The 26520-nt window shown below is 41.0% G+C and overlaps 1 protein-coding gene across 10 annotated transcripts in view; it reads right to left on the bottom strand.

Moving 5' to 3' along the window:
* Window positions 1-10652: 10652 nt before the first annotated feature.
* The window catches only part of ppp1r12a (protein phosphatase 1, regulatory subunit 12A), a 202235-nt gene continuing 186367 nt past the window's right edge, over window positions 10653-26520 (bottom strand). For 7 of the 10 annotated variants that reach the window (XM_080191428.1, XM_080191432.1, XM_080191433.1 and 4 more), the window contains 4 exons: window positions 26325-26372; window positions 25499-25549; window positions 16060-16232; window positions 10653-12828 (listed from right to left, as the gene is read on the bottom strand). In XM_080191428.1, coding sequence (XP_080047554.1) covers window positions 16098-16232; window positions 25499-25549; window positions 26325-26372 — 234 coding nt within the window. In that variant the 3' untranslated portion in view covers window positions 10653-12828; window positions 16060-16097. The remainder of the gene's footprint in view (window positions 12829-16059; window positions 16233-25498; window positions 25550-26324; window positions 26373-26520) is intronic. The other 3 variants (XM_080191430.1, XM_080191436.1, XM_080191438.1) reach the window with 1 other exon arrangement.

Below are 26520 nucleotides of genomic sequence, written 5' to 3'. Positions count from 1 at the left end.
GCTATTGTTCCTTTCAATATCATATCCATCACCTTCCCCCATCATAGGATCATGTCTCTGATCTGATGTCACAGGCAAATGACCTACTGGTGAAAAATAAAGAACATTAGCAAAATTACTTGGTGGCATCTGTTCAATATGTAAAAATAAGCGTGGTAACGCATCAACATGGCATTCTGCCAATACTTGATAACGTAAGAGTGTGCAGATAAGATCAATTATCAGCTTTGCAATCGACTAACAGTTAGACAGTATGCCTTTATAGAGCCCAAAACTTATACTGTTTCCTTTTCTAGCTGAGCATTTTTAGATTCAGCACCAGGAGTACAAAAATTCTTCTCCTGAAGGCATAATGTGTTAAACTACTGCCCCTACTCCATAAGGTGAAGCTTCACAAGCAATAAGAGTAGCTTCGGATTAAAATGAACCAATACTTCAGATTTCAGCAAAGCCTCTGACGCCCTCGTCTGCTTACTCTCATTGTCATCTGATTTGTTCACACACAATAAATTATGCAATGGCTTCAAGAAGGTAGTTAGTTATGAACAAATTTGCCATAATAATTACTAATCCTAAAAAGGATCACAATTGTGACACGTTCATTGGAACTGGTGCTCCTAAAGTAGCCTCCATCTTTTTAATTGCTTAATGGAAGCCTCTACCATCTATAACGTGACCCAAATACTGGACTGACATCTGGAAAAAGTTACACTTTTGTTTCGTGATATGCAGACCATGTGCTTGATGACATTATAATATTGCTTGTAAACTATTCAAACACTCTTTGACTGGACACTTTCACCCGGGTATAATCCAACAAACATCTGGTATACCAGGAAGACAACTTAAAAATTGATCCACCAATCTTAGGAATTGGGCTGGTGCAGATGATGTTCCAAAAGGCACTCTTTTATAACAAAAGAAACCTTTATGAGTAATGACGGTGAGCAATGGTTATGGTTCAGCGGCTACATTTATCTGTAAATACACTTGTGAAAGATCAATCTTGCTGAATTTCTGCCCACCTGATAACCCAGCAAACAAACATTAAAGGGTGCAGATGTTGATCAGCACGCACACACAGGATGTAGGGTTGACCTTGGGATGAATTACATATTGCAATGCTCTGACTTTGCGACATTTCGTTGACTATTTAGGCTTTAGTTTCACTTGAACTCCCTTCATTGAGTGTTTCTTTCAGTAAGCTCGTATTTATCCATGGCACCACAGTGACACAGTGGTGAACACTGCACCAAAGATCCACGTTTGATTCCCAACTTGGGTCATTGTCTGTAATGAGTTTGTATGTTCTCCCCATGTCTACGTGGGTTCCTTCTGGATGCTCTGATTTCCTTCCACATGCCGAAAGACATGGTTAGATGCATTGGCTAAATTCTCCCTCGGTGTAGCCAAACAGGTGCCACACTGTAGTGGCTAGATTTTCACAGTAACCTCATCATAGTGTTAATGTAAACCGACTTGTGACACTAACAAATAAACTTTAAACTTTAAAGGTGGTATTGTAGGTCTTGACATCAACCAATCTGTTGACAGCACTCCAGTTCAGTTTTATCTTCTTCAACCACAATCTCCCAAATGAAGCTGGAAAATTACAACAGACCACATGGAGAAGTAACTCCACTCTTTGTCTACACAGCTTTACATTGGCCTAGATGTAACAGCACGATCTCTTTCATGTCCTTAAAATCACATCACCTAGTTTTAAAGGGAGCTCATTTCAAAGGAAACGGCATCTAAAGGGAGATGCTTTAATTTTAGTTGATATGTAGTCTCAGGAATTAAAATTATCAACGAAAAACTTGATTAAATTGTTGCAAGATTTGGTTAACTCTAACTGATTGTTAATGGTTCAGCTTACTTCACAAGAGTTTGAGATTATCTCAAAGTAAATGATATTTAGATCTAAAATCTGCACCTTATCTGTAAACCAATGGATTAGCTGAAAGTCTGTGGCAGCAGGGAAGAAGCTGTTCTTGAGTTGGTTGGTACATGCTCTCAGACTGTTTCCTGACAGAAGGTGGTGGAATAGAGAATGTCTGGGGTCCTGAATTATGTTGACTGCTTTTCCAAGGCAGCAAGTAGTGTAGACAGTGTCAATGGATGGGAGGCTGGTTTGAACAATGGACTGGACTTTGCTCATGACACTTTCTAGTTTCTTGCAGCCTTGGGCAGAGCAGGAGCCATACCGAGCTGTGATACAACCAGAAAAAATGCTTTCTGTGGTGCATCTGTAAAAGTATGCGAGAGTCGTAGTGGACATAACAAGTTTCCTTAGTCTGTTGAGAAAGTTGAGGCATTGGTGAACTTTTAACTATAGTGTTGGCATTGTGTGTGTGTGTGTGTGGGGGGGGGGGGGGGGGGGGGGGGGGGTAACCAGCACAGGTTGGTGGTGATCTTGACACCTAAAAACCAATGTGAGCCATAGTCACAATTCTTGAACTGATGATTTTTGCTCCAGCACTCACTCACTGAATAGCCCATTTTGGCACATGATGTGCTTGTTGCTGGTTGGAATTCTTAGGGGCAGTTCCTTACTTGTGGACCTTCATTCTTGCACCAAATGAAGCAGCCACTTGCATCGACACAGATTTCTTCAAAGTCAAAGTATGATCAGTAAGCAATTATTGTTGGATAGCCTCATTTTGGAATCCACAAACTTGACAATCTCAAAAGAGTATCTTCCAACAACTCACTGAACTAGGTTGTGCCAGCCTAAGGTTGCCACAAACTGAGCAATGCTTTCACCTTCCAGTTGATTCCTTCCTGAAGCATTCCACAATGAGTAGTAGCTTTGGAGAGTAATGCTCTTCAAGGATCTTTGTCAAGTCATCATAAGGTTTGGTTCCTGGATGAACTAAGTTCCAGAGCAAATTGAAGGTTTTACTTCATATTGCACTTAGAAAAGCTGAATCAAGCAGTTTGCTTGAAATTTTATTTGCTTGTACAAAGTACTGAAAGCACTCGGTATAAGAACTCATTTTCTTCATTGAACGAACCCATGGATAATAATTGACTCTGTTTCTTTTGCAGACATTCACAACTCGAGACTGCTTAGCACATTTTAGGACATAAAACATAGAACAGTACAGCACAGTACAGGCCCTTCGGCCCTCAATGTTGTGCTGAGCTACGTCCAAACCCAAGATCAAGCTATCCCACTCCCTATCATTCTCGTGTACTCCATGTGCCTATCCAATAACCACTTGAAAGTTCCTAAATTGTCCGACTCCACTATCACAGAAGGCAGTGTATTCCACAGCCCAACCACTCTGAGTAACGAATCTACCTCGGACTGAACACAATATTCCAAATGTGGTCTCACCAACGTCTGGTATAGTTGCAGCATAACCCCTTCGGCTCAAACTCAAACCCCCTGTTAATAAATGCTAACACACTATAAGCCTTCTTCACAGCTCTATCCACTTGAGTAGTAACCTTCAGAGATTTGTGGATATGAACCCCAAGATCTCTCTGTTCCTCCACATTCCTCAGAACCTTGCCGTTGACCCTGTAATCCACATTCAAGTTTGTCCTAGCAAAATGAATCACCTCACACTTATCAGGGTTAAACTCCATCTGCCACTTTTCAGCCCAGCTCTGCATCCTATCAATGTCTCTTTGCAGCCTGCAAGAGCCCTCCACCTCATCCACTACTCCAACAATCTTTTCTCTCCATACTGTCTTCCCAATATTCCACTTTTTACCTTAAAAACCATTATTTTGATTTTTTTCTCTAAATGACCCAAGCCATAGAGCAAATACTTCCTGGAATCTCACCCTTTTCTGATGGGAAAAAACCCTCTTTTAAAACCAAAGAGAATGTCCATCCTTCCTTATTTTTATTTTAGCCTTTCTTCACTGACCCTTTATTATGGTTGCTGTTTCTCCCCAGCCTTCTAATATTCACAGGCTGAGGACCCATAACAACTTTTCCTACTTTCTCTGAATCAAAATCTTGACTCAAAGCTAATTTGCTTTTTATAACGCTTTAACACTGTTAGGGGTGGTGGGTTTAAACAAGAAAAAGACGTGGGTCATGCAAACACATTCAAACTAACAACAGGTTTATTCTAAGAGCTCTAGTCTGTACACTGTATAAACTAAAACAGCAGCCTGTGCAACACTCTAACAACATTTGATTTGTCATATGCATCGGTATACAGTGAAAAGTATTGTTTCTTGCACACTATACAGACAAAGCATACCATTCAAAGAATACATAGGGGAAGAGAGGGTACAGAAAGTACCCTCTCAAAGTCAGGATAGTCAAAGCCAGGATATAAAGAAGATCAGCTTAATATACGGTAGGTCCATTCAGCAGCATGACGGCAGTAGAGAAGAAGCTGTTCTTGTGTCAGTTGGTGTGTGACCTCAGACGATTTGTATCTTTTTCCTGACTGAACAAGGCGACAGAGAACACATCGAGGTGCATGAGGTCCTTGATTATTCTTTTGATTTGATTTATTGTTATATGTATTAGTATACAGTGAAAGTATTGTTTCTTGAGTGCAATACAAAGTATACGGTTCATACAGAAGGAAAGGAGAGCGTGCAAGACGTAATGTTATAGTCATAGCTAAGGTGGAGAGAAAGATCAACTAAATGCAAAAAGGTAGGTCCATTCAAAAGTCTGACAGCAGCAGGGAAGAAGCTGTTCTCGAATCAGTTGCTACATCATCTCAGACTTTTGTATCTTTTTCTCAATGGAAGAAGGTGGAAGAGACAATGTCCATCTAGGGTCTGTGGGGTCCTTAATTATGCTGGCTTTTCTGAGGCAGCAGTAAATGCAGAGTCAATAGATCGGAGATTGGCTTGCATGATGGACTGGGCTCCGTTCATAACCCTTTGCAGTTTCTCATGGTCTTGGTCAGAGCAGCAGCCATCCTGAGAAAGTAGAGGCATTGGTGGGCTTAACTATAGCGACAGCATGGAGGGACCAGGACAACTTGCTGGTGATCTGGACACCTAGAAACTTGAAGCTCTCAATCATTTCCACTTCATCCCTGTTGATGCAGATGGGGACATGTCCTCTACTATGCTTCCTGGAACTGATGACGATCTCCTTTGATTTACTGACATTGAGGGAAAGATTGTCATCACACCAATTCACCAGATTCTCTCTTTTCTGTACTTCTTTTCATCATTGTTTGAGATCTAACCCACTACAGTGGAGTTATCAGCAATCTTGATAATTCAGTTGGAAGGTAACTTCTGGAGTTCACCTATTCATTCTTTAAATGCCTGCCATTGCCTTTCCACTATCTTTCCTTTCAGTAATGTTTCCCAATCCATCATAACCATTTGCCTCATATCATCATAGTCACCTTTACTGAGATTCAGGACCCTGAACTCTGAATCCACTACATCATTATCACCTTGACAAAGGATTCTATGCTATTATGGTCACTTGTCCCCAAGGGTTCTCTCAACTAGACTGCCAACTAATCTTTTCTTATTACAGAACACCCAATCCAAGATGGCCTGCTCCCTTGCTGGTTCCTCAACTTGTTGCTCTAGAAAACCATCCTGTGTGCACTCCAGAAATTCCATCTTTATGACTAATTTGATCTCCCAATCTATATGCAAATTAAAGTCACCCATAATCACTCATGTTCCTTTAGCACACAGATCTCTGATTTTCTGTTGAATGCTTTTCCCAACATTACTATTGTTTTGTGGCCTGTATACAACGCCACCAATATTTTTTGCCCATTGTTGCTTCTTAATTTGACCCATAGATCCTGCATTCTCTATGCTGGTATCTTTCCTCAATATCGTCTCAATATCATGTTTAATCCACCACCTTTTCCTTTCAGTCGGTCCTTCCTAAACACTGAATAACCCTCAATGTTTAGTTGCCATCCTTGCTCACCTTGGAGCCAAGTCTCTGTAATGTCAACTATATCATATTCCTTTACATCTATCTGCACAACTAATTCATCCATTTTGATTCAAATGCTCTGAGCATTCAGGTACAAAACCTTAAGGTGCACGCTTAACATTTCTTTTCCCTTTCCTACTACTTTTTTACTCAGTCCTTATCTGACTTTGGCCCTTGATTTCTCTGCCTATTACTTCCCTTATTCTCATTAATGTCTTGTTCTCTTGTTCTTAATTCCTCCTACTCAGAATCATTGCAAAGGTTCCCATACCCCTGTCATATTGGTTTAAACACTCCCCAACCACTCTAGCAAGGACCCTCCCACCCAAGCCACCAGTCCCGTTCCTGACCAGATGTAACCCGTCCAAATTTGCAAATCCCATCTCCCCCAGACTGGTTTCAATGCCTTAGGGAGCCGAAACGCTCCTCACATCTTTTCAGCCACGTATTCATCCAATGTATCCTGCTGTTTCTACTGACTAGCATGTGGCACAGGGAGCAATCCTGAGATCAATAGCTTTGAGGGCCTACATTTCAGCTTGGTTCCTATATTCTGCTTTTAGGACCGCATCCCTTTTTTTAAACTTTATCACTTGTACAAACGTGTACTACGACCACTCTTTATTCAACCTCCTCCTTCAGAATGTCCTGCAGCCAGTCCTAGCACAAGGGAAGCAACATAAAATCCTGGAGTCTCATTTGCAGCCACAGAAATGCCTGTCTATTCCCCTTATAATTGAATTCCTTATAACAATTGCATTCCCACACTTCTTTCTCCTCCCTTCTGCAGCAGAACAAAACATGGAGCAACGGATTTGGCTGTTGCTATTTTCTCCTGAAAGGCCATTCCCCTCAATAGTATCCAAAACAGCATATTTGTTTTGCAGGGGTTTAGCCACAGGAGATTCCTGCACTGCCTGCATAGCTCTCTTGCTCTACCTGGTAGTCACCCATTCCCTTCCTGCTAGGGAAGTCTAAGCCTGCGGTGTGACCATCCTGTCTATACGTGTTATCCACTATACTCTCCACCTCACACATGCTCCACAGTGTCCCCAGCCACCACTCCAGCTCTGAAACGCAGGCTTCTAGGAGCTGCAGCTGGAGACACTTCTTTCACACATGCTGGCCCCAGGCACTGGAAATTTTCCCAGCGTCCCACACGGAGCACCATGAGCAGACTTTGGCTTGGAGCTCTCCTGTCTTGTTTTGTTTCGTTTCAGATTATATCCAATTCTCCAGGCCCTTCTTTCCTGCTCCTCATCATTAACGAACATGACCATTATAAACTCTAATCCGCTCCTTGACCCTAATTTTTTCTCTACCCACTTTCCAGTTAGGGTGGCTGTGGCGACTTCTCCCAGAATGCTCCTCGGTGAAATCTCTAGTTATTTTGAAAAATAACTAAAGTTTGTTTTGTCCTTTGGAGAACAAGTCTATAGAATTGATAACGGAAAACAAAGAAATGGCAGAGGTGTTGTACATGTACTTTGAGAGTCTTCATGGTAGAAGGCTTCCAAAAGATAATTCAAAATTAGGAAGTGATAGGTGATAGGAACTTAAAACCTATTACACCTAAAGGTTGACAACTCCCCAGAGTCAGATGGCCTGCATCATCAGATCTTTTAAAAAAAATGGCGGCACAAATAATGGATGCATTGATTATAGTCTTCCAAAATTGCTAAAAGTTTGGAAGGATCCCAGTGTAACACCTTTATTCAAGGAAGGAGGGAAGCAGAAAGCAGGAAACTATAGCCAAACATCTGTCCTTGGGCAAGTGCTATAATCCATTATTAAGGAGGTAAGGCAGGACACTAAGCAAATCATAATACTTATCAGGCAAAACCAATAAGAGTTTTTTGGCAGTCATTTAAGGTGAATAAAGGAGATTGTGAAATGCCCTGATTTCTAAAAGGCATTTGATAAAATGCCACATCAAAGGCTACTCTACAAGAGGATATGGTGTCAAGGGAATTGGATGGCTAACAGGAAGCAGTTGGTAATAAATAGATATTGTTCTGATTGGCAAGCTGTAAGTACAACAGGCCTCAACCACTTCCAATTTAAGACTTTGACGGGACTGAACGTGTGGTCGCTCAATTTACCAGAGACCCCATGATAGGTAGAACAACAAGTTAAGATGATGAGGTAGCAAGTCCGTAATGGGATATAGACAGATTAAATGAATTGGCAAAATTTGGTAATTGGAGTTTAATGTGGGAAAATCTGAACTTATCCACTACGGCAGGAAGAATAGAAAAGGAATAGGCTATTTAAATGAAGAGAAATTTGCAGAATAGAGAGCTGTGTGTGTCCTGGTACAATAATCACAAGGTCAGTATGCAGCAATTCCACAAAGCAAACAGAATATGATCTTTTATTGTGATTGGAATGGAATATGAGAGTAGGGAAGTCTTACTGCAAGCTGTACAGGTATTCATTTCTCCATTTCTAGAGTACAGTATACAGTTTTGGTCTCCTTATTTGAAAATAACAACAATTATGTTCAAAGCAGTCTAGCAAAGGTTCACAACACATTCCTGGGATGAAGGGCTTATCTTAAAAAAAGGTTGGGCTCCAATGTTTATCTATTGGAGTTTCAAAAAATGAGAGGTGATCTTATTGAAATGTACAAGATCTTGAAGGGACTGGATAGGATGGAGACAAGGAGGATATTTCCTCTTGTGGGGGCAACTGGAACTTGGGGACAATATAAGAATAATAGATCTCTCTTTTAAGACAGAGATGAGGAAAACCTTTTTCTCCCAAAGGGTCTCAGTGGTATATAATGCTATTCCCCAGGACATTGGGGAGGTTGGCCCTTTTAATTTATTTTTAGATTGAATGAGATTGATTTTTGTTTGACAAAGGAGTCAAGGATTATGGGGAGGGGGGTAGTAGACAGGAAAGTGGATCCACAACCAGATCAGTCACCATCCTATCACTAGAAAAGCCACAAAGAGCCAAATAGCCTCCTCCTGCTCCTCAGTCCTATGTTCCTGTAGGCTTTGCTACAAACGACAATAATTTCTTGTTCTGTTCAATGCCCTACCCAACAGTATGGCTGGCACCAGTATTTTCTGGCTCTTGCCATTCTTAATTTCCATCCAGATTCTACTTTGTGACCCTTGGCCAGACCCCCTCTCATTAATACTCGTGTGTCATTCTTTATCTGCGCTAACCTTCCTTTGCCATTGTCTTCCTGAAATATTGTAACAGTGGAATACTTATTTCCCAACCTTGATTACCTTGTAATCATGGCCTCTGCAATAGCAATTAGATCCAAATCATTTCCACTGATTTGTGCCACCAGTTCAGCAATTATTCCAGATGCTTATTCAAATAACTTTTAATTTTGATATTCTCTACAATGATGTTTGCTGACGTATAATTTTTGTTAAACTCTGTCCCTTCATATCCCATCTGCTTGTCATCACCTGCATCACAATGCTACTCAAATCCCCTTGTTCACACACCGCTTTGAACCACATTTAATTCTCTAATTTTTGCTTGACACTATGCCAATTGTCAATGTTCAAGTATAATCCAGAGATGATTACCTTTCATGTTCTACCTTTTCATTTGGCCCCAACCCCTCTAATTCTCTTTACAGAACATTCTACCTATTCTGCTGGTTCCACGTGGAGCATGGCAACTGAGTCCTCTCAATCCATTCTAAGTTCCTCTTCAACCATGAGATGTCAACACTGGCACTGAGTAGGCAACCCAACAGTTGAGGCAGCGGACAACTATCCTCCAAGGAGCTCTCTCTTATCAACACCACATTTCCTCTTTGCACCCCCTTGAATGGCATCCATCACCATGATACCATAGTCAGTCTGCTCACCAACCCTTGCAGTTCCTCTCCACATTTACACATGAAGGAGATATCTCATTCCTACTGGACAAAGCCAGGGGCTGAGATTCCTTCAGCACTGCATGCTGATTCTTCATACCTAACTCACAGTCACACTGCCCTGTCCCTGACCAATTCTAAATTTCCATCCTGCCTGAGGCGTGAATGCCTCCTGTAAAGTGTCCATGTTATTTTGCTCCTCCCTGATGAGGCGCAGTAGCTGCAACTTGGCCTCCAGCTCAATGACTCTGAGCCAAAGTTCCTCAAGCCATGAAACTTACTGCACAGGTTTGCCTTCGATCACAGGCCTCCATGAACTCCCACATTTTGCAACAGCACTTATCACCAGCCCGACCACCTTTATAGTGTATGAACTAAAATTTAAGCACTAAAATAATGTCTCTAGTCCTGGCTGTGCTTACATCCTTATTCCAATTTCTTCTTACCGCAGCTGAAATTTGCAAGTTAACACAAGTTAACAAGAAAATACAGGAAATACTCACCAGCCAATCACCTACCTGTTTTCCTGTCATGTTCGCAAACATGGCTCTGACTGGCTCGTGGGGCTATGTGCACTACGCCTGCTCCTATTTCTTAGGTTCTTATGATCTGCTCCAAGATGAGATCCAAGCGTTTCTGTTTGAACACCCCTGGGGCTGGAGACAGTAAAAGACCACATGGATTCCAGAACTGAAGTTTTCTACAAATGCCAAAGCCTGATTTTCTCAATTACACATCTTACCTCCCACGCCACACTCTGTGGGGTACCATCAAAACAGGTTCTTGCTCAGCCAAGGAGCATCCATGAACAATCAAAGCAATTGCAGTAATTTCAAAGTCAAGGTTACGTTGTGTATTTTATCATTCAGCTCGTGGGTCAATAAATATGGCACTAAGTCAACGTTTTAACTTTTATTTGTATATGTCAAAATACAATTTTCAGAAAATAGTTGGAAGTTTTGCAATCAGTTTCATGCAGATGCACTGTCTGCCCAATACCACCAATAAAACTGAAACAGCACACCGGCTACATCATGGAATCCAATATAAAGAATAAATAACCTAAATATAAAACACTAAAATATTAGAAATATCTATGGTAATTTTGCACATGCACTCAACACATCCCACAATCTGCTAGCCAGTCGGTCTCTCACTCAAAGCATTGTGGTGAACCAGCATTCAAACGCTCTGTCATCACTATTTTTCATGGCACACCACAGTAAGATGTCACACATCACCGGTAATTTCAACCCAACAATCACTTAGTCCAATACCATTTGAAGGTGAAAATCTAGTTTTCTTGGTACCTTTATAAAAGCAATCTCCTGAGATTGGTAGTAAGAGTATGAATCCACACCTGCATAAAACCAATTAACAGAAAATGCGACGCCCCAGAGACAAGAGGCATTATGCCCCAATTTCTAGAAGATTACGATAAGCAATGTAACACAAGAACCGTGTTTTTATGATGACGGGGTATAAATTCACATTTAATACAATATATTTAAGGATAATACAACAGCTACTGCAAGCTTAACAATGTACAATGACTCAGCATGTTTGAACTCTTCAGTGGTTTTATTTGACAGATAATATGTGCCGTATGAAGTTGTATTGAAGTTTAAATATATATTCAAAATAACCTAGGGATGATGCACAATATTGGTCAAACGGTTAGAGATTTCACTGAATTTTTTTTGTAAAAGACCACCAAAATACAGGAAGTGCGTTTAGATTTCTGGGCTCCAACATGATGATGCTTTTTCAAATTTCAGTAACTCTTTCCATTAGCTCCAAAACATGGACATAAAACTAAAGAAGGTATGTGAAGGCCATTAAGTTAAACTTCCCAAACAAATGTTCGTTTCAATGATACTACTTTGGCAGTAACTTAAATGGCCCAGATATGACTCACAGGATGTAAAATACAGTGAGAAACCTCTCATTAATTTTTGATGCACCTTTTTACATCTGTGGAATCCCGATTGAAAAGTACCGCTTACCATTCAAGTCACCATGCTTTTCCAAAGAATCATTTCATGTATATATGCACCTTAAGCCATAAAACCTCATCATTAAAAAGACAAATCTTTGAATAATCTGCTTGTGTAACCATTACGCCTACATGGTGCATTGAAACTTAAAACAGTATGTGTACGTGTGTGTGTGTGTGTGTGTATATATATCCATAATATAAAATATACATACACAGTACCTGCTAAAATGAAAGTGCAGGTTACAGTTTCCTTAAGAACTTAAGCTACAGACTTAAAAATTGTGACAGATGTAAGTCATGAAAACATTTTGTAAAATAAATCTACTCCAACTGACTTGTTAAAGCATCTTACAAAGAAATGCATATTGCACAAACAGTGAAAACAAACGTTTCACCAACTGTATTGATCAATATGGAGGGACAAATCGTGATTCGCAGTTACCTCCTCTTCTGGACTTAGCCACATTATTTCTAAAATGGGATAGTTCTGTGAATCTGTGTCCCAACTTGAACTGGCACATGGGTGGTTAAGCAAATATTAAACACTTAAGCATGTGAAAAAGGAAAACAATTCTGTGGCACAATAAAATTTACTTGTATTCTTAGCTGTCTTTGCTGTGACAATGAAAGCAGTTTGCTGACGCAGGAGTTCTATGTACAAGTAAGGCTTATTGGTTTAATATTGAGGCGCTTCTGCCTTCAAACACTTTCCTCATATTACTGTAAACAAGATTTTCAATCATTCCATTTCTTCAGCAGTTTCAGTATCTGTTAAAATGGCTTATATAAATATTATTTATATACACATATATATATAAATAATACATATTAAAGACATTGAACAGGTTCATGAAAGATGATTCTCTTCAAGGTGGAAGCCTGCTCAGTCACTCCCATCTCCTTTCCATCACGTTACTGAGTGACTATGATACAGCTCAGAGTTGATCAGTTTTCATGCAATGGCATCAACAGCAGTCAGAATCCTGTTTACTTGGAAAGTTTGCTGATGACTCTGATCAAAGCCCCATTTTCATCTTTCAGTCTCTGGTTGTCTGCTTTCAAGTCTGGTAGCATCTGCAGTGAAAGCAAAGAACATGCTAAGCCACTGTTAACGTAACATTTAGCCTGCACACAAAGTTCATAGCAAGGATTATAAGCAAAACTGTACAAAATCGAATGGGAACATGTACAGATTTTGAGAGTGGAGCATTAACAATTTCATATCTGTGCTCACGAAGGTTACTGCAGCCTTGGAGTTTTCAGTCCTTTTGCTATTTCTTGAAGTCACGTTCAAGCATCTCAAAGACACAGTGCGTTAAAACAATCAGGTGAATGAGATATAATTGACCGAGATGTCAAACTGAGGCCCTTGCTGCCTTTCAGAAAGCTCTAAACAATCCTCTGGGGCTATTTGAAGGGCAGCAGGTAACTTCTCCCCCAGTCTCCTGCCCAATATTAATTCTTTAAACAACAGAACAAGCAAGTCTGGTCATTCCACTGCAGTTTGTGGGAGCTTGCTCTGCACAAATTGGCTGCTAAATTCCTTACACTGAAATATTAATGTACTTCAAAGTGGACTTGCTCGCTGTAAAGTTCTTTGGGATGTTCTGAAGTCCGATATAAATGCAGGTTCTTTCTTTTCCGTTTTAACACTTCAAAGTGAAATTTTTCCTCGTGGGAATTAGTTTTCAATTGCAATGGCATAGTGGTAATTTTCTTCAACCTTAGTGGTTGCAGCCAATTTTAAGTGTGTTAACTTTGCAACACATATCCAATGATGAGATGAACTTATGAGTCATAGTCCCGTTTATCAAATCCTCTGGGCTTGGCAGCATCAACTCACAGCCTACACTTGAGTTGTGGGATCAGAACCGAGCTAAGAGAAGCAGAAATCACTCAAAAACTAACTAACTCGAAAAAGTTAAAAATAAAGGACCCCAGTTTAATATAATAATCTTTTTTAAATCAACTTCAAACTTTTGTCAATGTACCCAAAACAGAGAAGGAAACATCAACTTTCTCCAGGTACTTGATCTCAGAGGTCTTTGCCCAATTGCACCATCTTAAATTAGGCTATGACTAGGATTTGATTTATTTAGATTGTAGCTGGGTTGTGTTCACATCATCGCATCAGTTAAGAGCTCCCTCTCAACTGCACAGGCAGCGGGGTAAATCAGCAAGTTATCGTCAAGGAAATTGAGACATTCCTAAATTTAACTTGGCTGCAACTTAAGTTTTAAAATTGCAGCATTTATTGCAAATTAAGCAGCAGGCATTACTTTGAGAGATGATAATGGCCTACAATTATTTCAGGAACAGATTAAAAGACCCATTTTCTAACAGATTACTGGGGTGCAGCAGGCCAGTAAGACGTAACCACTGACTGTCCTCGGAGGAAACAATATCTGCAGCCAATGGCCCTTTAAATGGGATGTAGCATAAAATAATGTGTGGGGTTTAGAGGCGAGGACACTGTTATTGCTGCAATCCAACGCTGGAGAGATTAAGTCCTCAAGGATGTCGGTTGCAAAGTTAGCAATCAGGGCAACAAGCATATGTCAACATTTAATAGATAGTGTTTAAAAGGAAGATAACAGAATACGACAGGCAAATGCAATTAGCATGAGTGCCTGTGAGGAGGAAAACCACAGAAGTACAGCTCGTTATGATGCTATAGTATTCATGTTTAATCATACGTAAAAGTGAGAATTTCAAAAATTGCTTCGTCCTTGAATAAATCACATTGCTATAAATATGGAGCTTATGTCACACATCTCCATCCCACAAAGACAGGAAGGTTCTATCCTTTCATTGTGCACAGAATTGCAGCATTTTCTCTCTTGCCCGCTCCACAATAACATTCCTCACTGCAAATTCAGCAAAGTCACATTTTCTCCCTAACTCTCCTTAGGAGAAAAAAACAAAGCTATCAGGACCTGGTTTTGGACCATACAAAGCTGCATTCACAGAACTATAATGGTCACACAGACATTAAATCATTGTGCGAACTTGCCTTAAAGTTGCCTTTCAGAAAGCTCTGAAAGATCCCCTGGGGCTATTTGAAGGGCAGGTGACTTCTCCCCAGTCTCCTGCCCAATATTAATTCTTGAAGCAACTGCACAAACAAGCAAGTCTGGTCATTCCATTGCAGTTTGTGGAAGCTTGCTCTGCACAAATTGGCTGCTGCATTCCTTACACTAAAATATGAACGTACTTCAAAGTGGACTCACTTGCTGTAAAGTTCTTTGGGATGTTCTGAGGTCCGATATAAATGCAAGAACTAATCTAACTCCAGAACATCCTGGTGATCAGAGCCTAGATGTTAGAGCTATTACTGCAATTTTTGTTTCAACTATGAAATGGTTCATAGCACTTTCGGCTTTTCTTGATGACAACCATGCCTCCTTGGTAGCAACCTCATCTGAATCAGATTAGATATTCACTTGCACTGCTGTAACCTCCAGGGCTCCAGTACTAAGGGAGCATGGCTTTCTCAAATGAGCTAGCTTTCAGTTGAGATGTTAAACTGAGGCCCAGTCTCAAGTGAAAGGTCTCACTTAGCACTATAAAGTCACACTGGGAATCAAGGTTTCTTGTGCAATATTTATCCCTCAACCCACGTATGTAGTTCGGGGCCTCAACTGTGTTAACTGGCTGTTAAGTTTCCAGCATTACAACAGTAATTATATTTCAGAAGTATTTCATTGGCTGAGCACTTTGGAACATCTTGAGGTCACCAAAGGTGTTTGATGGAAAATTTTCCTCACTGGTACCTCTTCTTAAGAATGCTGAAAGAGATTTCTCTTGGCTTGGAGCCATTTTACCTCAAGTCTTTGAGAATCCTTCCTAACTACAATTGCACTAGCATGCCTGGACAGAATTGCACTGCTTTCATGTTAACCACAAAGGAACACAAATGAAAGGAAGTCAAATAGCAATTTAATTCTAGTGTGCTACCCAGTTTCCAATGAAGTTAAAATCATGCAATTTGTATTGGCAACACTTAACAATGCTGCTCAGTGCAAATAAAGCTGTTGAGGAACATGTTGGCTATGTTTAACTACACATCTAACTCAAATACTGTAGCTCTTGAGAGATTGCTCAAAGCAGCATGGTGGGATGGAGGAAACTGCATTGGAAGCAGCACAAATATACACATCACATCAAATTGCCCAACTCTCAAAAGCAGCAAGACATTTGCATTCCACAGATTTAAATGAAGCACTGCAGCAAACAGAAGCAGTCCTCACTCAAAAAGATTGCAAAAAAATGGGACTAGAAACTTAACTGAAGTTTAACACCTGCCTGGCTGTGAAGGGAAGTAATGAAGAAAAGGGAAGGAGCTACGAGTCCACAGCCTGGAGCTGCCTACAGGACTCAGAAAGCCTGGTAACCACTCTGGTCAGAGCCCTATTCTCAGCCAGCAACCGCTCATTTAACTGCCTCAGAGTCTGAAACTCTTTTACTTGATGCAGATTCTGCAGGGGATCAAAACACAAGGAGAAGAAACAGAATTGGAAAGCAGAATGAAAAGCAGGCATAAGGAAAGAAAAAAAAAGTTAACAAAATGATAATCAGTGCCCAATTTTCCACTTGGCACAAGGACACAAACCTTGTAGGGAGTTCCACTCACAAGGAGTTAGGCAGTATGATGACAAGACAATCAAGTTTGTACAATGTATTAGATTTTCAAATAATAATCATCAATTTTAATACCAATACAAATGATACCATAAAGCACAAAGTCTCCATGCAATTCTGGATTTGGATCTTTCAGATCAGTCAATGGTGCAGTTTTTGATTTAACAACATATACGTGTTGTCTGCTTGCCAAGACAAATTAAACTGTGTGCATACATACACACACACAAGCAAATTTTTACGAAGTAATTGAGAAGGCATCAAACTACACATGCAAAGGCACAGAAGCCTATTATCAGCAATTGTTAGGGAGAATAAAAGGAAAGTGTGGTGATAGGCTACAGTCACCCTTCATAAACATATGCACCAGTAGCTTCACGTCTCCACAGCAGTTTCACATGTCATACAAGACTGAATTCAATCCTTTAGTCTCAACTTCAAAATTCTCATCCTCATTTCCAAATCCATTCATAGCTTCAGCTTTCCCCATCTGTGCTCCAGTAAATCTGGCCTTTCAAGCACTTCCAAACTCTTTCAGTCCACCGCTGGTGACTACGCCTTCAGTTGCCAAGATGCTGATCTATGGAGCTCAATCTAAATCTCTTGGTCACCCTATTCCTCCCTCTGTTCTAAACAGTCCTTAAAACATATGTCTAACAAAGCTTTTGGTTATATGCCCAAATAATTCCCATATGACTCAGTGTTGAATTTTATCCAATGTTCCAGTGAAGTACCTTAGGAAATTATTTTTCAATTCATTCAAGCGATGTGGGCATCACTGGCTAGGTTAGCATTTATTGCCCTTCCCTTGTTGCCCTCAAGAAGGTGTGGTAAACAGTTGCAGTCCATCCACAGTGCTGCTCGGGAGCGAGGGGTAGGAATCCAGGATTTTGATACAGTGATGGTGAAAGTGTGGTGATATATTTCCAACAGTAAGAAGTCTCATAACACCAGGTTAAAGTCCAATGGGTTTATTTGATAGCAAAAGCCACTAGCTTTCGGGCCTCAAACCCTTCATCTGGATATTGTCCAGGTCTTGCTGCATTTGGACCTGGATGGCTTCAATATCTGAGTCATCACAGATGGTGCTAAACATTGAGTAGTCATCAGCAAAAATCCCACTTCTGACCTTACAATGGATGTAAAATCATTGAAGATGGTTGAACCAAAGACATTACACTGAGGAACTTTTGCAGTGATGTCTGGGAACGGAGAATACCCACTCCCACCAACCACAATCATCTTCCCTTGCGCTATGACTCCAGCCAGTGCAACATTTGCCCCGATTCCCACTGACTCCAGTATCGTGAGGGCTCCTTGATGCTATCCTCAGTCAAAATGTGGCCTTGATATCAAAGACAGCCACTCTCAACCTACCTCTGGCATTCAGCTCTTTTGTTCATCTTGAACCAAGGCTGCAATGTGGTCAGAAGCTGGGTGGCCCTGGTAGATACCAAACTGAGCGCCAGTGAGCACATTATTGATAAGCAAGTGCAGCTTGACGGCACTGTTGATGACCCTCCTTCCATCCCTTTACTGATGGAGAGCAGACTGATGTGGTGGTAATTGGCCATGTTCGATCTGTCTTGCTTCTTGTCTACAGGATATACTGGGCAATTTTCCACTTTGCCAGGTAGATGTCAGAATTGTAGCTGTACTGGTATGGTTTGCATCAGGGAGCGGCAAGTTCTAGAGAACAAGTCTTCAATACAATTGCCGGAATATTGTCGAGGTCGATTCCTTTTGCAATATCAATTGTCTTCAGCCAACATCAGACACCCAGCACTTTTGGCTTAACATTGTTGAAAACGATTCAATCTGATCTTTTGTACTGATGTTCTGGGCTGCACTGTCAATGCAGATGGAGATATTAGTGCAGCCTCCTCCTCCAGTGAGTTAATTGCTGACTACCATTCATAGCTGGCTGTGGAAGGATTGTAACGCTTATATCTGATCCGTTAATTGCTTAGTTGAGTTTAATTCTGTTGCTGATGACGATGGCTCACAGCACCTCGTGGATGTCCAGTCATGAGCTGCTTGATTTGTTTGAAGTTGACCCATTTAGCATGGTGGTAGTGCCAGAAAATACAATGGAGGATATCCTCAATATGAAGATGGGTCTTTGTTTCCATAAGAACTGTGCAGTGGTCAGACCTACTGAGATTGTCATCTGTATCTGCAGGCAGGTTAGTCAGGACAAGGTAGACTTTGTTTTTCCCTCTTGATGATTCCCTTATCTCCTGCCGCAGACTTGGGTCCGTACTCGGAGTTTTGAGGGAAGGAGAGATCTTCTTGAAACTTAACAGGATACTGCGAGGCCTGGGTAAAGCGGACACAGAGAGGATGGTTCGACTAGTAGGAAAAACTAGAACAGGGGGCACAACCTTAGGCTGAAGGGATGATTCTTTAAAACAGAGATGAGGAAGAATTTCTTCAGCTATAGAGTGGTGAATCTGTGAAACTCTTTGCTGCAGAAGGCTGTGAAGGCCAGGTCATTGAGTGTCTTTAAGACAGAGGTATAGGTTCTTGATTAATAAGGGGATGAGTTATGGGAAAAAGGCAGGAGATTGGGGATGAGAAAAAAAAAATCAGCCATGATTGAATGGCGGAGCAGACTCAATAGACCAAGTGGACTAACTCTGCACCTATCTCATATGGTCATGAGACTGCCAGGGTAACTCGCTCCCAATTGTATCATCTTTGCTGGGTATCTTCAAGAATAGTGATGCTGTCTTATATAATTATTTGATTCTGACTAATCTAAGACAGGTCTCCCAATTTTGGGACAAGCCCCGGATGTTAGTACGGAGGACTTTTGCAGGGTCAACAGGGCTGAGTTTGCCTTTGTTATTTCTGGTGCCTGGGTCGATGCTGCTCCCTTTTGTAGACATCTTGGTGACAAGCAGCATTTAAGAGTCAAGCACATCACAGAGGCTAGATTCACATGAAGGCCAAACTACTTCCTGAAAAATTGATTTGTATGACAATTGCTTCATGGTCATCAATACAATTTTTAATTCCAGATGTTTTCTTGTATTCAAATTCAATCTGCTGTGGAGGATTCAAACCCGAACATTAACCTCAATCTCTGTGTTACTAGTCCAGCGACAATATTATGATGCCACCTCCCCTAAATGTGCTATGTTGAAGGTTTTACGTTCAATGTAAGCACAGATTACAGCACCTAGAAAGGCGTATCATCATAACCCCACAAGGAGTCAAAGCTCAATGTTTCTTCTATACATAGTCACTGCATTTTCAATCAGGCAATGAAAACAGAAAAACGTCAATGATGATCTCCCACAATCGGTGAAATGATTTGTATCAGGGCAAGGTATACATACAGATAAGACAACTTAATGAAAACATGCATATAGAACATAGAACATAGAACATAGAACACTACAGCACAAACAGGCCCTTCGGCCCACAAGTTGCGCCGACCACATCACCTACCAACCTACAGACCTATCTATAACCCTCAATCTCATTAAACCCCATATACTCATCCAGAAGTCTTTTAAAAGACCCCAGCGAGTTCGCCTCCACCACCACTGACGGCAGCCGATTCCATTCACTCACCACCCTCTGAGTGAAAAACTTACCCCTAACATCACTTCTGAACCTCCCTCCCCGCACCTTAAATCTGTGTCCTCTCGTAGCGACCATTTCAAACCGGGGAAATAGCCTCTGAGAGTCCACCCTATCTATCCCTCTCAACATTTTGTAAACTTCTATCAGGTCGCCTCTCAACCTTCGTCTCTCCAGGGAAAAGAGTCCCAGCTCCCTCAACCTAACTTCATAAGGCATGCCTCCCAGTCCAGGCAACATGCAGAGGTTTCACTGATCATTCTGGCTATTTATGGCCATAACGAGCCAGATTTCCAGAAACCACACTTATGATTGCAAGGCAATCCAATGATTTTATGAGTCGTTTGTTAACTCCTGATGCTTGTGGACTTTCTCTTTGCACCACTGCTGTCCATGTGCTGAGGGTGTAGGTCGGGAATTACAGCATATTAATGCAGCAAAGATGAAGGAACAGAAACACGTGCTCAAAATAAGATGGTATGCAGTTTCGGGAGGAAACGAGCCATATTCAAGTCTCAAGTGTCTTTCAATAGGGAAATTTTGAGGGGTCAATGTACACATTCAAGTACTGAGCCTTTGACCTGTTTGTGTTGCCATAGTTTTGATATGGTTGGTTCAGTTAGGCTGGAGTCAATGACTTTCACTGCCTGCTGTTGATTTAAGAACTAGAAACTAGATAGAAATGCTTGATGCACACTGAACCACTGATAAGCTGATATTGATAAGGTGCCTCATAAAAAGGTTGCTACAGAAGGTTAGGGTGCCCGGAGTTGGGAGTAAGGTGTTAGCGTGGATAGAGGATTGGCTGTCTAATAGGAAGCAGAGAGTTGGTATCAATGGGTGCTAATCTGGTTGGCGGTTGGTGACTTGTGGAGTGCCACAGGGATCGGTGCTGGGGCCTCAACTGTTTACCATTTATATAGATGGTCTGAAGGAGGGGGCTGAGTGTAGGGTGACGAAATTTGCTGATGACACGAAGATGAGTGGAAAAGCAAATTGCGTGGAGGGTGTGGAAAGTCTGCAGAGATCTGGATAGGCTGAGCGAGTGGGCAAGGACCTGGCAGATGGAGTATAATGTTAGCAAGTGTGAGGTTATCTACTTTGGCAGAAATAATAGTAGGAGGGATTATTATTTAAAAGGTAAAAAACTGCAGCATGCTATGGTGCAGAGGGACCTCGGGGTCCTTGTGCACGTGTCGCAAAAACCCAGTCTGCAGGTGCAGCAGGTGATCAAGAAGACGAATGGAATGTTGGCCTTTATAGCGAGGGGGATAGAATATAAAAGTAGGGAGGTCTTGCTGCAACTGTACAGGGTACTGGTGAGGCCGCAGCTGGAGTACTGTGTGCAGTTTTGGTTGCCGCACTTGCACACGGATATATTGGCCTTGGAGGGAGTGCAGAGGAGGTTCACGAGGCTGATACCGGAGATGAGGGGGGATCTTATAGAGACGTATAAGATAATGAAGGGGATGGATAGAGTAGAGGTAGAGAGATTCCTGCTTAGGAAGGATAGCAGGACGAGGGGACACAGCCTCAAGATAAGGGGGGCGGGGGGGGCAGTTTAGATCAGAGTTGAGGAGGAACTTCTTCACTCAAAGGGTGGTGAATCTCTAGAATTCTCTGCCCGTTGAAGTGGTGGAGGCTACCTCGCTAAATATATTTAAGTCACGGGTAGATAGGTTTTTGATAGACAGGGGAATTAAGGGTTATGGGGAGAAACGGGAAAGTGGAACCGATCAGCTATGATCTTATTGAATGGCGGGGCAGGCTCGAAGGGCCAGAGGGCCTACTCCTGCTCCTATTTCTTACGTTCTTATTAAAAATGATCAAAATGCACGTGGCATCGTAAAAACGTAATCCAAGTAATCTGTGGCTAGTTTCTTGGATTCCATAACCATAAACAACATATCCTCTCAGTGGCCAAAATGTCAGATTAAATTCGAGCAATTGAGTGACAAATGAACTCCTGAAGCAAGTTCATTCACCTGGACAGAGCTACTGAAATTCACGTGAAGAATTAGTGATAGGACAACAATGACTAAAGATTGCCTTTAGAAAAAATTCGTATAAACATGTTGCAACGACTCTTCTTTCTAACAGGGAATCCAAAACTGTAGACAGACAATCTCAATGTTAATGAGACAAGGCACCAGTGAACTTTAGAAACATCGCACAAAAATAATGCAAGAATGTGGGAGCATGTTTCCAAAAACCAGTGCATGATGTAAAGTCAGCTTTATCAAGGATCAGGATAACTACTTGAATATCAAGGGTAGAAAAAGGGGCATGGAACAATAATTAAAGCAGAAATGACCAAGAAACCAACAGCTGGATCCTGGGGCTGAATGACCAACTTCTGCTCTTCGAGTTAATGGATCTCAACAGCAAACCCTGGTCAGGTGGATACCAGCAAGAACCCAGTCTGACAAAAGTGAGTTTCTTTTTTTGTTGCAGGGAGAGAGGAGCAGCCTGCTAAAAATGAGCCGCAGCAAGCAATTAGTCTCAAAACGTTCATTTCACTCCTTCCTGGATGCTCAAGGAAAAACAATGCATAACAAGTAAAGGTCATTCTGTCTAATTCACAACCAAAAATGGCTTTGAATGTAAAAGTGAACAACTTCAGTTTCTGACAATGGTCTGTCGCAGTAATGGAGCTCCTTAAAATGAAAATGACTAATCCAGAATTAATAGTTCACCCAATACAGAAAAGTAGTTCAAAATTTGCCAGTGATACTAAATTTGGAGATGTCACAAACGGTACCTTACCAATTGGCTGCAACAGGGAAAAGATAGGCTCGCAGAATGATAGGTAAGTGATGATGGAATTTAACAGAGAATTGTGAATTGGTGCATTTTGGCAGAAGGGAGCATGAGACTCGAGAGACTGACACAATTCTAATGAGTACGCAGAAACAGAAGGATTAGAGGGTTAATGTGCAGATATTTTTGAATAAAGAACAAAAAAAAAATTTATAGCACAGGAACAGGCCCTTTGACCCTCCAAGCCTGCACCGACCATGCTGCCCAGCTGAACTAAAACCCTCTATCCTTCCGGGGACATATCCCTCCATTCCCATCCTATTCATGTATTTGTCAAGATGCCCCTTAAAAGTCACTACTGTATCCGCTTCCACTACTTCCCCCCAGCAACAAGTTCCAGGCACCCACTACTCTGTAAAACATCTGCCTCGTACATCTCCATTAAACCTTGTCTCTCACAGCTTAAACCTGTGCCCGAGTAATTGACTCCTCCATCTTGGAGAAAAGCTTCTCACAATCCATCTGTCCATGCCTCTCAATCTTGTAGGCCAGCAGGTTGTCCCTCAACCTCCATCGCTCCAGTGAGAACAAACCAAGTTTCTCCAACCTCTCCTTATAGCTAATGCCTTCTTGTTTACCAGGCAACATCCTGGTAAATTTTTTCTGTACCCTCTCCAAAGCCTCCACATCCTTCTGGTAGTGTGGTGATCAGAATTGAACACTATATTCCAAGTGCAGCCTAATCAAGGTTCTATAAAGCTGCAACATGACTTGCCAATTTTTAAACTTAGTGCCCCAGCCAATGAAGGCAAGCATGCCATATGCCTTCTTGACTACCTTCTCCACCTGCACTGCCACTTAGTGACCTGTGTACTTGTATACCAGATCCCTCTACCTATCAATACTCTTAAGGGTTCTGTCATTTACTGCGTATTAGACCTTCCAAAATGCATTATCTGAAGGCAGCAGGATATATTGAAATAGTACTTGGCAAAGTCAATAGGATCTTGGGCTTCATAAATAGGGGATAGAGAGTACAGGAGCAAGCAATTTCCACTGAACCTGAATAAAACTCTGGCTAGGTCATAATTAGAGGATGGTCTTTCAGCTCTGCTCATCACAATTTAGCAACAATGTGAGGGTCGCTAAGAAAACACAAGGAAGATTTATCAGAATGGCCGCAGAGATAAGGAACTTGACGTCAAGTTGAGAAAGTTGCAAACTGATCTCCTTGAGCAGGGATTTGATAGGCACATGATCATGATTGGCTGACAGAGAAGAGGAGGAGGAGCTGCTCCCATTAGCTAATGGTAAAAGGTTTAAGACACTGGGCAAGAGATCCAGGGGGATACAAAGAATTTTTATTTACATATCAAGTGGTAGTGACTTGGAACCTGCTGCCTACAAAGGTGGTGAAATTCAAAAACCTGGATAGGGCTTGGAATTAGATAAGCACTTGAGGGAAATAAATTTGCAAGACTATGGGGTTAGAACATGGGGATTAACTGGATTGCTCCACAGGGAGCCGGCATGGACCAGAGGCCAATTGTGTACTGTAATGACTCCGAACACGCAACAAAAAATTTCTGATGTCTCCAAACTTGCTCTCCAACCAGACAGGATTGAGAGATAGAACCCATTGCAACTTCGTGAATACGTCTGCATGCAAGTAGTTGCTGCCCCTACTCTTAAAAGCCAGAAATTATTGCTGAAACGTCCAAAATATAACATGCATCTAATCAAGGAACAAAATGGTCCTTGTTCAATTAGTGAGGCCCAATTAAATAAATATATATTGATTAAAGTCAAGAACCTCAATCTCTCAGACATCTGTGTAAAAGACCATCACCTTCTCTCCAATTTGATGAAGCTGGGACCTGATACCGTGTGAAGAAGTGAAAATTACTTTTACTTAGGAATGTGTGCACAAATCACCCAATATAGGGCAGCAGTTCTGAAACAAAGGCGAGATGTTGAAAAAGCGCCATGATTTTACAGGATGTTGAGGGATAACAAAATACAACCCATACAGGCATCTGAACATGAAGTAAACTAGTTTAAACTTGACGCCTGCCCTGTTGAAGACAGATGCTCAAAATCAACCAGGTCACAGTAGCCCACAAAAATTGCACTTTCAGAGTAACAGAATTGAGTTCCTCTTGTGCACCATGTGCAAGAAAATGATAAATGCTCCCTTATGCTTTACTGTCTTAGTTAACAGCAGATTCCCCCTGCGACTTGATTGTTAGAAAACACATTTTTAACTGAACCTCACAAATCTGTTTATTTGATTGCATGGAAACAATTGTGCCAGTTGTCTAACTGAACCAAGGGGAAAACCAGGGCCTTCAGGTTTTGTCAAATGCACTGTGATACAGCCTCTTTATATATCATGTACATTAAAAGAAAACTATGCTGCAGATGGCTGCTAGTTCCAAGATCAAATCAGTTATAGTTTTAGTTACAAAAAAAATTGAAGAATTCTGATAGCCATACAGTAAGTAGTTCAAAACTCATTTGTATTGCATTGCTTTTTGCAATTTTACTCTGTATTCAATCTTATTTGATAAGCAGCCATTTAAATACGAATTGTATTGTTATACATCAAAAGGTTGGCATACAAATCTCATTTAAATTCCACAACAGAAAAAGTGCCATTTAAAAGATATCCTTGGAGGATTTTGAGTTTACTTTCAACTAATACAAAAAGAAATCTCATGTAAAGAACATTAATTGGACGAACAAAATTCACCTTAAGCTCTTCTTCCATCTCTGCAATCTTCCTCTCCAAAGCTCTTCTTTCCTATTGGACAATGGCAAATTGTCACACCACTTCCATTGATAGGCAAAATTGAGGCTTAGGTAAAGCACTTCTTCCTCCAAGTCATCACCCATTATTTCAGTAAAATAACTCTCCTTGCCCAGGCTCATTTCTTTTTTAAAGCAAACAGCTTTCCACTTCAGTGAAAGTTTGTGTGCTCTTCTGCTGAGTGATGGATGTTCTGGATCTGTTAAACCAATTACATACACCCTGTACTATGGCTTTTAACCAGCCTGAGCACAATTCTAGAGCTGCCCATCTCTGGAAGACTGCACTTGAGAACACATGCAGTCAACAAATTGTGTGTATCTGATAACTGAGGAACAGAATTTCAATAAACTGAAATACATGTGGTCTGTGATTGAAACAAGTCAGCTTCCACTACACAAGGTGAAATACATTCTGTAACAGTAACACATTGTTTACCATCTTTTTTCAGACATTTTTCAACTTTCAACAGTTGCTACTGCAGTTTTATTAAAAGTCGCAACACTGATACCATTACTACAATGATGCAATTCAATGCATGATCCATTTCTGAGCTTACCATTCAAATGGCAATGATCACTTCCAGCTAAGGTATCACTTTTTAAATATGTTGTGTTTGAGAAAAAACTTTTTCCTAAATAGACTATAATTCCAAGAAGGTTAATCTAGACACTACAATGTCATTTAAATCAATACAGTAATTCCCTGAACTTATTCAAAGTTTTCATTACCAGTAATACACAGGACTGCACTATAAACTAAAGCTTACCCTTTTCTCCATCTCTAGCAGCGACCGATCAGCTATCCTTTCTTGCCTCTGAAAAACAACATTAGACCATGTGAATTTAGTATTATCTCCTTGGTTCATATCAGGTTACACTCAACATACCAGAGATTAAAAATGGATATTCAATGGCATTTTTAAGTCATAGTTGTCAGTGACATTTTTAGATCACTGACGTCAG

The sequence above is a fragment of the Carcharhinus amblyrhynchos genome, chromosome 6, assembly GCF_965287045.1.
Source record: "Carcharhinus amblyrhynchos chromosome 6, sCarAmb.v2.hapA, whole genome shotgun sequence".
NCBI classification, from domain to species: Eukaryota; Metazoa; Chordata; class Chondrichthyes; order Carcharhiniformes; family Carcharhinidae; genus Carcharhinus; species Carcharhinus amblyrhynchos.
This window is presented reverse-complemented; position numbering and strand designations above follow the sequence as displayed.